Source organism: Helianthus annuus, chromosome 15, assembly GCF_002127325.2.
Source record: "Helianthus annuus cultivar XRQ/B chromosome 15, HanXRQr2.0-SUNRISE, whole genome shotgun sequence".
Classification (NCBI taxonomy): domain Eukaryota; kingdom Viridiplantae; phylum Streptophyta; class Magnoliopsida; order Asterales; family Asteraceae; genus Helianthus; species Helianthus annuus.
In genome coordinates this window covers 16,828,834-16,840,099 of record NC_035447.2, presented here as the reverse complement: position 1 = coordinate 16,840,099, position 11,266 = coordinate 16,828,834, and the positions used below count along the sequence as shown (strand labels likewise).

The window sequence follows — 11,266 nt, the reverse complement described above, 5'->3', positions numbered from 1 at the left end:
GCTTTTTTTTCTGAACGGCGTATGGTTAGGATGTTGTTAACCTTAGTTTGTTAGTATCACCAAGTTAGTATTAAAACTCCCCCACTGCCTGGATTTCAACCCAGGACCTCCAAGAGAAGCAACACTTCCCACCTTCCACTTGACCACTAGGCCAAGAGATCATTTGAAATTGTCCCTATTATGAAACTTATTCAAGAAATACATTTGTTTGCAATTGAGTTTTTTTTCAAGAAACACCTCTATGTCTATTATTGTCAAATGGGTTTTCTTATCAACAACTAACCACATGTTATGCCCCATCTTTTGATATGATGCCTTTTAAGTTTTAAAAATAATAAATTTGTTTTAGGCGAAAATCGCATAAAAATTTGCTACCAAGTTCAATTTTGTGGTATTTTGTTGTTGGATTTTGTTATTATTTTCAAAAGAATTGAAAATTAACCCACTTTGGATGCAGTTGGTGAATAGAATATAGTCATATTAAAATAACTCATTTTCAACACCCGCTGCAACGCGCGGGTTAGCGTCAACTCGTTTAAAATATTAAGTATCTTTGTTGAAACTTGAAAGATATTTGTAGCTTCTATTACCATCGACCTTTCAGTTGCGGCGGTGAATAACTTGCACCGGCGGCGATGGGTGTTCCGGCGTTTTACCGGTGGCTAGCGGAGAAGTATCCAATGGTGGTTGTAGATGTCATAGAGGAAGAAGCTGTGGAGATTGACGGCATTAAAATCCCTGTTGACACATCTAAACCTAACCCTAATCAAATTGAGTATGACAATCTGTATCTCGATATGAATAATATTATTCATCCTTGTTTCCACCCCGAAGACCGGGTACCTATCCCTCTCTTTCTTTTGATATCTATATGTATGTATCTATTTACTTGCTTATATATATGTATAGGTTGAGAATTTTCTGTGTTTGTTGCTATTTTTTCTGTAATGATAGTTGAATAAGTTCAAAAGAGTTGGTGTTTGTATTCTTTCTGCTTATAATAATGTGTTAAGTTACAAGGAATCTGATGCAGGAATATGGTTGCATGTGTATTTTAAGTCACTTTACCTGTTTTAGACTTGTTTTGGGCTGGTTTCAGGCCATTTCTAGTTGTTTCAGACTGGTTCAAGCAGGGGTCTTTTCGCGGTTCAGGTGTGCCTGTGCACCTGCTACACACAAGGCGGTCTGGCCTCGCATCGCCTAGGTTAACTCATTTAAAAATTGTTAACATTTAGGTCAATGAAACATGCACATACTGTCATAATGTTTATACATGAGTTAATTACATAGTTAGTCCCTGTAGTTTGCACAAAATAACATACTTAGGTACTAATAGTTTAAAATCACCTTCTAGGGTATTAACTTTTCATTTTGTAACGTTTGGAGGTATTAACTTCTAGGGTATTAACATAGTTAGTCCCTGTGGTTTGCACAAATTAACATACTTAGGTACTAATAGAATGTGATTTTAAACCTACAAATAACGTTAATACCTCTAAACGTTACAAAATAAAAAGTTTATACCCCAGGATGTGATTTTAAACTATTAGTACTTAAGTATGTTACTTTGTGCAAACCACAGGGACTAACTATGTAATTAACTCTTTATACATTGACAACTTTTCTTGAAAACAGAACTCAATTACTAGGTAGGGGCTTAAGATTAATAGACATCTCAAAACACTTTAGTTTAAACTGAGTAAACGGATGATAAGTTCTGGAATTGAACATCTAGGATGGTGCCAAATTTGCAGAACAGACGTAAATTTTTTATATCTCTTAGGTTTTTAGCATTCGTTATCCAAAATATAGCTATATATAAATTTTTATATGATTTTACCTACAAGTACAAGCCAAAAAACCTATTGTACAACAATTTAATGTATAGAAACAACCCTGATACACAAGGCGCACGCTCCTCAGGCTTGAAAAATTCACAACAATTTAATGTATATAAACAACTCTGATACACAAGGCGTGCGCTCCCCAGGATTGAAAAATCCCCAAAAATACGCTTTTCTTTGCGCTTTCGGTTTTAGGTACGCTTCACCATACACAAGGCGCCGGCCTCTGCGCACGCCTCAGTGCGCCTAAGGCGCACTTTTTAAAACTAGGAACAGGTTGAATCTAGGGCTCTTTATCGCATGTGAAAGCACATGTCAGTGATCTGTTCTCTAGTTTTTACTAGCATTGTACATCTATCTGCTATTTATTTTTCTGCATTGTTTTCTCGTCTTAAGTTATTTTTTCTTTTGACAATATGTTGTTGTTTGAGGTTATGTTCATAGCCTTAATGATGATTAGCACTTAATTTGACTATATTCATGTATCCAGCCTTCCCCAACCTCTTTTAATGAGGTGTTTCAATGCATGTTTGACTACATAGATCGGCTTTTTGTGATGGTGCGGCCACGGAAACTACTTTATATGGCTATTGGTGAGTAGTGACCCTGAATGCCTCTTATAATACCATTTCAAAACTAGTTAGCTATTCACACCTTGCGCTTTTTATAACATTTCAAATTTTGGTGTAGATGGTGTTGCCCCAAGGGCAAAAATGAATCAGCAGCGATCTAGACGGTTTAGAGCAGCCAAAGATGCAGCAGATGCGGTACGTATCTTGGATGATACTTGTTCATGCTTTTTCTCTTCAGATTATGTGTTGACGACCATGTTTGACTTTTGCTTTTTAGGCAGCCGAAGAGGAGCGGCTACGAGAGGAGTTTGAGAGAGAAGGCAGAAAGCTTCCTCCCAAACAAGAATCCCAAACATTTGACTCTAATGTCATCACCCCCGGGACCGAATTTATGGCTGTTTTGTCGGTTGCTATCCAGTATTATGTTCACCAAAGATTAAACAATGATCCTGGATGGAAATCCATAAAGGTAAATTTTGGCAGTAAAGATTTCACGAAGACCTGTTTAGTGTCAACAAAATGGACAGACATGGTGTTGAGTAAAAGGTCAATATGGTTAAATTTTTTTTATATGGGTCGGGTCGCCACGAAACACCTTTTGTTCAAAGTTATATAATAAATAATAGGGGTCACTTATAAAGACAAAAACTATGTTAACTTTTTAATAAAATGATTTACGAGGCTTTGGTGAGTTTCAGCTAAGTTTTTTTTTTAATAATTTTACATGTTTATCAAAGAAATGGGTTGAAGATGTTACGTTTACACTGAGTCCCGACTCCCAACCATTGTTTATCAAAAAAATGTCTATACTCATTAGTCTAAGTTGCATCAACATTATTGATCTTTTACCTTATTATGTGGATTAGTCAAGGAATATGTATTGCACAAGAAAACTGCTTTAACAAGTGGTTCGATTTGTTTTTGAAGGTTATTCTTTCCGATGCCAATGTTCCGGGTGAAGGGGAACATAAGATAATGTCCTACATTCGTCTTCAAAGGAATCTTCCTGGTTTTGATCCAAACACCCGTCATTGCTTATATGGTTTGGTATAGTTTACCCTTCAGTCCTTCACTCATTTCTATTCTTTAAGTTTGAATATTTAGTTTGTCCCATAAGTTATATTTCTTGCTTCTTTTGTATTTATAATTGATTCGTACTACAGGATGCTGATTTGATTATGTTAGCTTTGGCTACCCACGAAGTTCATTTTTCAATACTTAGAGAGGTAGTCTATACTCTATAGTAGTTTATATTAGTTTATATTATTAATGTGCAATGAACATTTAATTTATATTCTATTATTATGATGTTTCAGGTTGTATATACTCCTGGACAACAAGACAAATGTTTTATTTGCGGTCAAGTAGGCCATTTAGCGGCCGCTTGTGAAGGAAAGGCAAAGAGGAAGGCAGGTGAATTCGATGAAAAAGGCGATGGTGTGCCTAAGAAGCCATACCAGGTAGCTTTCGAACCAATTGTTTTCATTTCTTAAAAAGCTGTTTATTTTATCGATAATTATGTTTTTCGTATTGTTTTATAACTAGTTTTTACCTGCCGCGTGTCACCATACGCGACGTGATAAATTATAGACTACAATCAACCCGACTTGTTTCTGAACTAAATTTACTTTGAAACGTGGAGTAATCCGAATTTATACTGTTGAATGAAAATGTATTATATTTGACTCAACTTGTTTCCAGACAAAATTTACGTCGAAACGTAGACCAACTCAAAACTTACATAAAATAAACACGTGCGGTGGCGTTGTATCCGGCGTGATAAAGTATAGACTACAATCGAGTAATCGACCCAACTCGTTTTCCAACTAAATTTATGTCGAAATGTATAGTAATTCAGATTTATACCGTCGAATGAAAACGTATTATATTTGACCTGATTTGTTTCCAAACAAAATTTAACGTAGTCCAACTTAAAACGTACATAAAAATAAAACATTTTATAATTGACCCAACCCTTTCCAAATAAAAATTACGTTAAAGCATAGACGAACTCGAATTTATACCGACACGTACATAAAAAAATGTAAGAAATAGTTTTAAGGTAAAAAAAACTTTAGAAACTTGAGGGGCTCAAAGTGACATTTACAAAATTAAAGAATCACTTTATACAAAAGTTTAGGGGTACGAATGGGTCGGTGGCTTTACCATCAACCTTTGGTTTTAAGGTTATATAAATATGTTCATTTTTTTGCAGTTTCTCAACATTTGGACTCTTAGGGAGTACCTAGAAATTGAGATGAGAATACCTCATCTTCCTTTCAAAATCGACTTCGAGCGAATAGTGGATGATTTTATCTTCATGTGTTTCTTTGTTGGGAACGATTTTCTACCACATATGCCCACTTTAGAAATTCGTGAGGTACTTTTCCAACTTTTTTGCAAGCAAGTAGTATAAACGATTACATTCAAGGATACTCAATGGTTATCCGCATCTTAATCAAATAATTCTACTTTTTACTTATCTGCTTTTCAGGGTGCCATAAACTTACTTTTAGCCGTATATAAAAAGGAGTTTAGGGTCCTGAATGGGTATCTTACTGATGGAAGCAAGGTGACTATCTTTTGTTAAACGTTTATTTGATTTTTTTGCAATAAAATGTACATAAATTTCTTTCTTATTCACTCCCAGCCAGACCTTAGCAAAGTGGAACAGTTTATTCAGGCCGTTGGTTTATACGAAGATAAAATATTTCAGAAAAGAGCCCGCTTGAATCAGGTTTAAATTCACGATACACACACACATATATATACATACACATGTATTGTGTATTTGTGAAATAAAGAACCATATTAATGTCTTTATTTTGTTCAGAGACAAGCTGAAAGGATAAAACGTGACAAAGCGCAAGCCAAATCTCAATCAATAAGAGGAGACGATGCTGGACCACAAATGGAGCCTGAATCACTTGTTGCAGTTGGGCGGTTTCAGGGCTCACGACTTGCTTCTGGACCCTCACCATCACCATACCAATTTAAGGGTGCCTCGAGCCATCCTCATCCAAAGAAAGTCGTACGCATGTCATCTGGGTCCACCATCGGTGCTGCTATAGTTGAAGCTGAGAGCAGTCTTGAAAAAGATGATGTATGTTTTTCCTTATTAATTATAACCTATATATGTGAAAATCGCTTAATATGGGTTGGATTTTTATTGGTAGTGGGTCAAATGGGTAAAAAGCTCAAAAGTAGCTGAAAAAGAGTTAAACACCACCTTAAGTGTAATTAAATGCTTACAGTCTTGGTTTTAAAAAGCGAGAGGCGCACAAAAGCGGCGGGGTCTAAAATTGAGGCGCGAAGCGCAAAGCGCAAAAGCGGTGGGCTTTTCGTACCCGAGGCGCAAGATGTTTATATAATTTTTTTTATATATCCCATACATATCCCATAGGTTTTTAGCTTCCTTTAACCAAAATATAGCTATAAATAAGACTTTTATACCATTTTACTTACATGTACAAGTCAAAAAACCCAAGGTACAACATTTTTCTGCAGTAAAACGCCTCAGGCCAAAAAGCCCCCCAAAAAACCCTAAAATTTGCGCTTTTTGGGCGCTTCTTGTAATTACACAAGGCGCTGAGCGAAAAAGCCCCAGAGGCTGCGCCTTAGTGCGCCTCGCGCCTAGGCGCGCCTCAGACGCGCTTTCAAAAATTGTAAGTTACAATTTTTGAATTGTTTTATTAAAAAATAGATTAACATGTACATATATTTTTTGGTTATTTAAGTGTTACTTGTATTCAGGTACTTGACAACAAAGAAGAACTGAAAACAAAACTGAAGGAGATACTTCGTGAGAAATCCGATGCCTTTAATTCCGAGGAGCAGGATGAGGATAAGGTTAGAACTTAGAGATGCATACGAATTATAGTTCTAGCTTAAACTGAATGCACATTCAGTAACAGTACACACACACCTCATTTCTTTTGTAAAGCACTTATTTGTAATCAAGTATCAAGATATGCATGTTGTCAAATCTGAGTAAGAGAAATTTTGTAGTGTTGATGTTTTTTCGTTTTACGTTACCAGATAAAATTGGGAGTGCCTGGGTGGAAAGAGAGGTACTATGAGGAGAAGTTTTCTGCAAGCTCACCTGAAGAGCTTGACGAAATACGGAGAGATGTTGTAAGATTTCAAACCTTTTAGTCTATGCAGTTAATATCGGTGATATATCGGTGAGATATCGGTTATATCGGTCCCCTAGTAAAATATCGGTGTCAAATATCGGTTAGAATATCGGTACCGATACTATCGGCGATATTGACCGATATTTGACCGATATAACCGATATATCACTGATATATCACTGAATTATTATTGTTAAATTGCTATATATGTAAATTTTTCATTATATTAAAATTACCGATATCCCAACGATATCTCAACGAGATAACCTATATCTCAAATATCGGTCCTTGACCGATATCCGATATTTTACCGCATTAACTGCATAGCTTTTAGCCTCCACTTCTCTTCAAGTAAAGATTAAATCTAAAAATACAAATGAACGAGTTTTCACAGGTTCTTAGATACACTGAAGGCTTATGCTGGGTGATGCACTATTACTATGAAGGTGTCTGTTCTTGGCAGTGGTAACTTTTTTTTCTTCCTATATTTAGCCTCTATTTAAAAAAGCAGTTATTTGTAGTTGTACCATCTGTTGATATTTAAACTTCTAACGGAATTTTGAATCCTGCTGAAGTGTTTTCATTTTGTCTCTATATGAATTTGTAAAGAAGATATAATATCATGGTGTTCTAGGTTGTTACAAATTGAACAGATCTCTGAACATTATTCATTTTTTTTAGGTTTTATCCATATCATTACGCACCGTTTGCTTCTGATCTTAAGGATCTAGGAGAATTAAATATCACTTTTGAACTAGGTTCACCGTTCAAACCGTTTAATCAGCTGATGGGCGTGTTTCCTGCTGCAAGGTAGACCCCACCATATTTTTTTTCCTTGTATTTTTTTTCGTATTCCAAATCTTACAGATTTTCTTTTGCAGCTCCCATGCTCTTCCTGAGCATTACAGAAAATTAATGATGGATCCAAATTCACCTATTATCGACTTTTATCCAACAGGTAACGTCAGTGCTTTTGAATGTTTTTTTTTAATATTTTAGTCACACAATTCCTTTTTTTCATAATGTTCCAGATTTTGAAGTCGACATGAATGGCAAGCGGTTTGCATGGCAGGTGTGTTTCTTTTTCTTTTTTCAATTCTTTTTATTCGTGGTCAGCTATCCTTAAATTGTTATATATTTATTCATAGGGAATAGCAAAGTTGCCTTTCATTGAAGAAGATCGTCTTCTTGCTGAAGTGACAAAAGTAGAACATACATTAACGGTATGAGGTTTATAGTTACCAGATTTAATCATTTTCTGTAGATATGCAATGAAAATGATTTTGTTAATTTCCGGGCACGTTAATTTCCACAGGATGAAGAGGCTCGTAGAAATAGCCGGATGTCTGACATGCTTTTCGTGGCATTATCACACACACTATCTCCATATATATTTTCTCTTATTGACTGTTGCAAACAATTGTCGGCTGAGGAAAGAGTTAAAGTCAAAGAACAAATTGACCCATCGGCAAGGTTTGTGTTCAAATGTCTTATTCTTGGTTTACTTTCATGCTAGGGTATTATTTTCTGATTTAATTTGGGCGTGTGTGCACGATGTAGTGGTGCGATGAATGGCTATTTATCCCTTTGTGCTGGAGATCCATGTCCTCCGGTTTTCAGCTCACCTGTTGACGGGATGGATGATATCATGGACAATCAAGTCATGTAAACTTCAAAAACGCCTTTTGTTATCACTTATTGGGCTTATACTATGTTATAAAGTTCATTAATTTTCTTTTTACTATTTCAGATGTGCTATATACAAAGTTCCGGATTATCATAAACATATATCTCGACCACCTGCAGGGGTCAAACTACCAAAGAAGGTAATTGGTGTGGTGTATCATGTCATTTCTTAGCTTGAAATGAGAATTTTGGTCTTGGCTATATTCAATAATATTTCTGCCCGCCAATTCCATATTACCATAAAACTTGTATAATATTATATATTCATATTTATCCAACTATAATAGTTAACTAGTGGGTTACCACCCGCGCTCTGCAGAGGGTTCGAAACATAGATAAAAAATAAGCAAATCGCGAGAGCTAAACGTGTTTAATGTTTTAGTTGAGGGGCTTAACATGTCATTGTTAAAGTTGAGGGGCTTAACATGTCATTATTAAAGTTGAGGGGCTTACAATGTCATTACTAAAGTTGAGGGGAAATATTTGTCTATTATTAAAGCTGGGGGGCTAAAGTTGTTTATTATCTAAATTGAGGGGCTTAAGTTGTTTATTATTAAATTTAAAGTTGTTTATTAATAAAATTGAAGGGCTAAAGTTGTTTATTATTAAAGTTAAGGAGCTAAACATGTCATTACCAAAGCTGAGGAGCTAAACATGTCATTATTAAAGTCGACGGGCTAAAGGTGGTTAATACCAAAGTTGAGGGGCCAAAGTTGGTTGATGTGACAAAATAGCATATTTATTAGATACACCCATTTAATATATTTCAAATTCCAAGTTTATCCATTTCGTTAAATACAATTTATAATATGACTAGCATACCCTTCTCTTTCTCCTTATACTCTGAACTCCCTTAATTTGCTCTGTATCTTAGATGTCATTTCATTTTGCTGCAGACTGTAACGTTGGATGATATTCAACCCGATCCGACTCTGTGGCACGAAGATACAGGAAGGAGGCCATGGCATAACGACAGGCCGCACAATAACAACAACCATAACCCTCATGGAGCTGCATCTAGCCGACATCTTGGAGATGCTGCACACCGACTCGTCACCAACAGCTTACAAGTAAAGCCCGATAGAAATGCTCATCATCAATCGTACGACCCACACCCACATGGCCCACCTTCTAGATCATATGGTCAATCTTATGGTTCAAGTAGCCATTACGGTAGGTCAAATTCTCAGGCGCGTGGATACTACCAGAATCAACATGCACATCCTCCACCACGTGGGCCCCATCAAAGTCAACATTTACCGTCTAGCGGTCAATACTATCCACAACAGGGTGGTGGCTATGCATACAACAGTGCCGCCGGTCATCATCATCAACAGTCTGGTGGCAGAGGCCAGGGACGGCCTCAACAAGGTGGTGGCAATCAGTTTTCAGGATTGAGTAGAGACGGAAGAGGTAGGTCGCACCAGCCGTATCGCCGCTAGACGACATGGTAATGTTTGAACTTTGAGTTGTAGTTCATTAGTATGTTGTATCATAGTTCATTAGTTTTTTTTAACTATGTGAAATTATGAAAAGGTTACATGTAGGTTTGGTCTAGAAGATGAAGATATTTATTTTGTTGTATACTTCAATTTTTATCAGCTTTATTGACTAATATTATTTGGGTATTAAAGTTTATGACCATTACTTGGAGTTGGAGATCACCTCTTTTAAATTTATATAGACACTGTTTCAACGACTGAAAAAGTTTAATAATGCATTATACAAAATTTTATGGTTTAATCCAAAAAATAAAGTCATGTTTTACATTGAGCAAAAACCATGAAAACTATGTACCGCTTTTTTAGGGTAAGGGGTATTGGATTTTAATAATCCTAAGTTTTACTGATTGGCCGGTAATAATATCAACTTCAAAAATTGCCTACAACAGTCCCAACTTGTAAGATTTTGGCCACCAATGATCCTTGTCTAACTGGGTTATGGCCCAGTTAGTTTATGAAGTTTTGAGCGGCGGAAAAGGTCACTAGAGGTTGGAGATGACAAGTGGTGGTCTCCTTTGGTGGTTTCAGGGGTAAAGAAGGTCGTCGGAATAAGTTGCAGGTCACCGGAGTTGCGTAGATGGTAGAAATTTTGAACTTTTGAGAAGCGGGGAAGATTACAGGAGGTCGGAGATGATTGGTGGTGGTCTCGTTTGGTGGTTTCAGGGGTAAAACGGGTCGCCGGAATAAGTTGCAGGTCACCAGCCCAACAAGGTTATAACCCAGTTAGACAAGGATCATTGGTGGCCAAAATCTTACAAGTTGGGACTGTTGTACGCAATTTTTGAAGTTGGGATTATTACCGGTCAATTAGTGAAACTTGGGATTATTAAAATCCAATACCCCTTAGGGTAATGATGAAAACATCCTTGCTTCTCACTTAGTTTTTAACGAACGTTAGCTTTAGTACTTAACATTGTTAAAAAATGACAGAACACACTAAGTGTTAAGTTAGGGGTGGCGGATGTCAAAATGATAGTTGGGACCGGGGGTGACAGCGGCCAATGATCAATAGTTAAGGGTGATAAAATACAATAACCCTATATTTGAAATGCTTAAACTTAAATAGTTGAGCGACAAAATTATTGTATTTTTTTAGAACCGTTATTCTGCTTCTAAATATACACATTTATCCAATGTCACTATAATCTTTCACTACTTTGGAAGAAATTTAAAAAAAACAAAAAACAAAAAAGGTCATGTAAATTTATATGAACTTGTAGGTTTCACGGTTTCAGCCTTAATATTTTAAAAACACGCCAATGACATTATAACCTAGTGACATCTTGAGGGTGTGATAAGGCTTAGAGACCATGAGGTCCTGGTTCGATTCCCACAAGGGGGTTTTTCCCAAATTTATTAGGTTTTTTCGTGAATTGATATATAAGCATTATAGTATAGTGGAGATGGATATGATTGGGTGGTTCCACTGGTGACACGATTATACTCCAGTGATTTGTCAGTAATCCAAATTTTCCGTTAAAAAAAGTTCAAAAAACATGTTGAACATCCTAAAGTTTACATTTCGT

The 11,266-nt window shown here is 36.2% G+C and overlaps 1 protein-coding gene across 1 annotated transcript; it reads left to right on the top strand.

The window, feature by feature from the left end:
- Nucleotides 1-558: 558 nt before the first annotated feature.
- Nucleotides 559-9,876, top strand: LOC110910942 (5'-3' exoribonuclease 3). Its single transcript, XM_022155518.2, has 22 exons — nucleotides 559-839; nucleotides 2,335-2,437; nucleotides 2,535-2,611; nucleotides 2,694-2,885; nucleotides 3,344-3,463; nucleotides 3,580-3,642; nucleotides 3,733-3,876; nucleotides 4,632-4,796; nucleotides 4,911-4,988; nucleotides 5,067-5,153; nucleotides 5,250-5,519; nucleotides 6,170-6,265; nucleotides 6,455-6,550; nucleotides 6,947-7,017; nucleotides 7,234-7,362; nucleotides 7,434-7,510; nucleotides 7,584-7,624; nucleotides 7,701-7,775; nucleotides 7,868-8,025; nucleotides 8,113-8,217; nucleotides 8,303-8,378; nucleotides 9,135-9,876. The coding sequence occupies exons 1-22, from the start codon at nucleotides 636-638 to the stop codon at nucleotides 9,678-9,680; spliced, it is 2,973 nt and encodes a 990-aa protein (XP_022011210.1). The 5' UTR covers nucleotides 559-635; the 3' UTR covers nucleotides 9,681-9,876.
- Nucleotides 9,877-11,266: the final 1,390 nt, after the last annotated feature.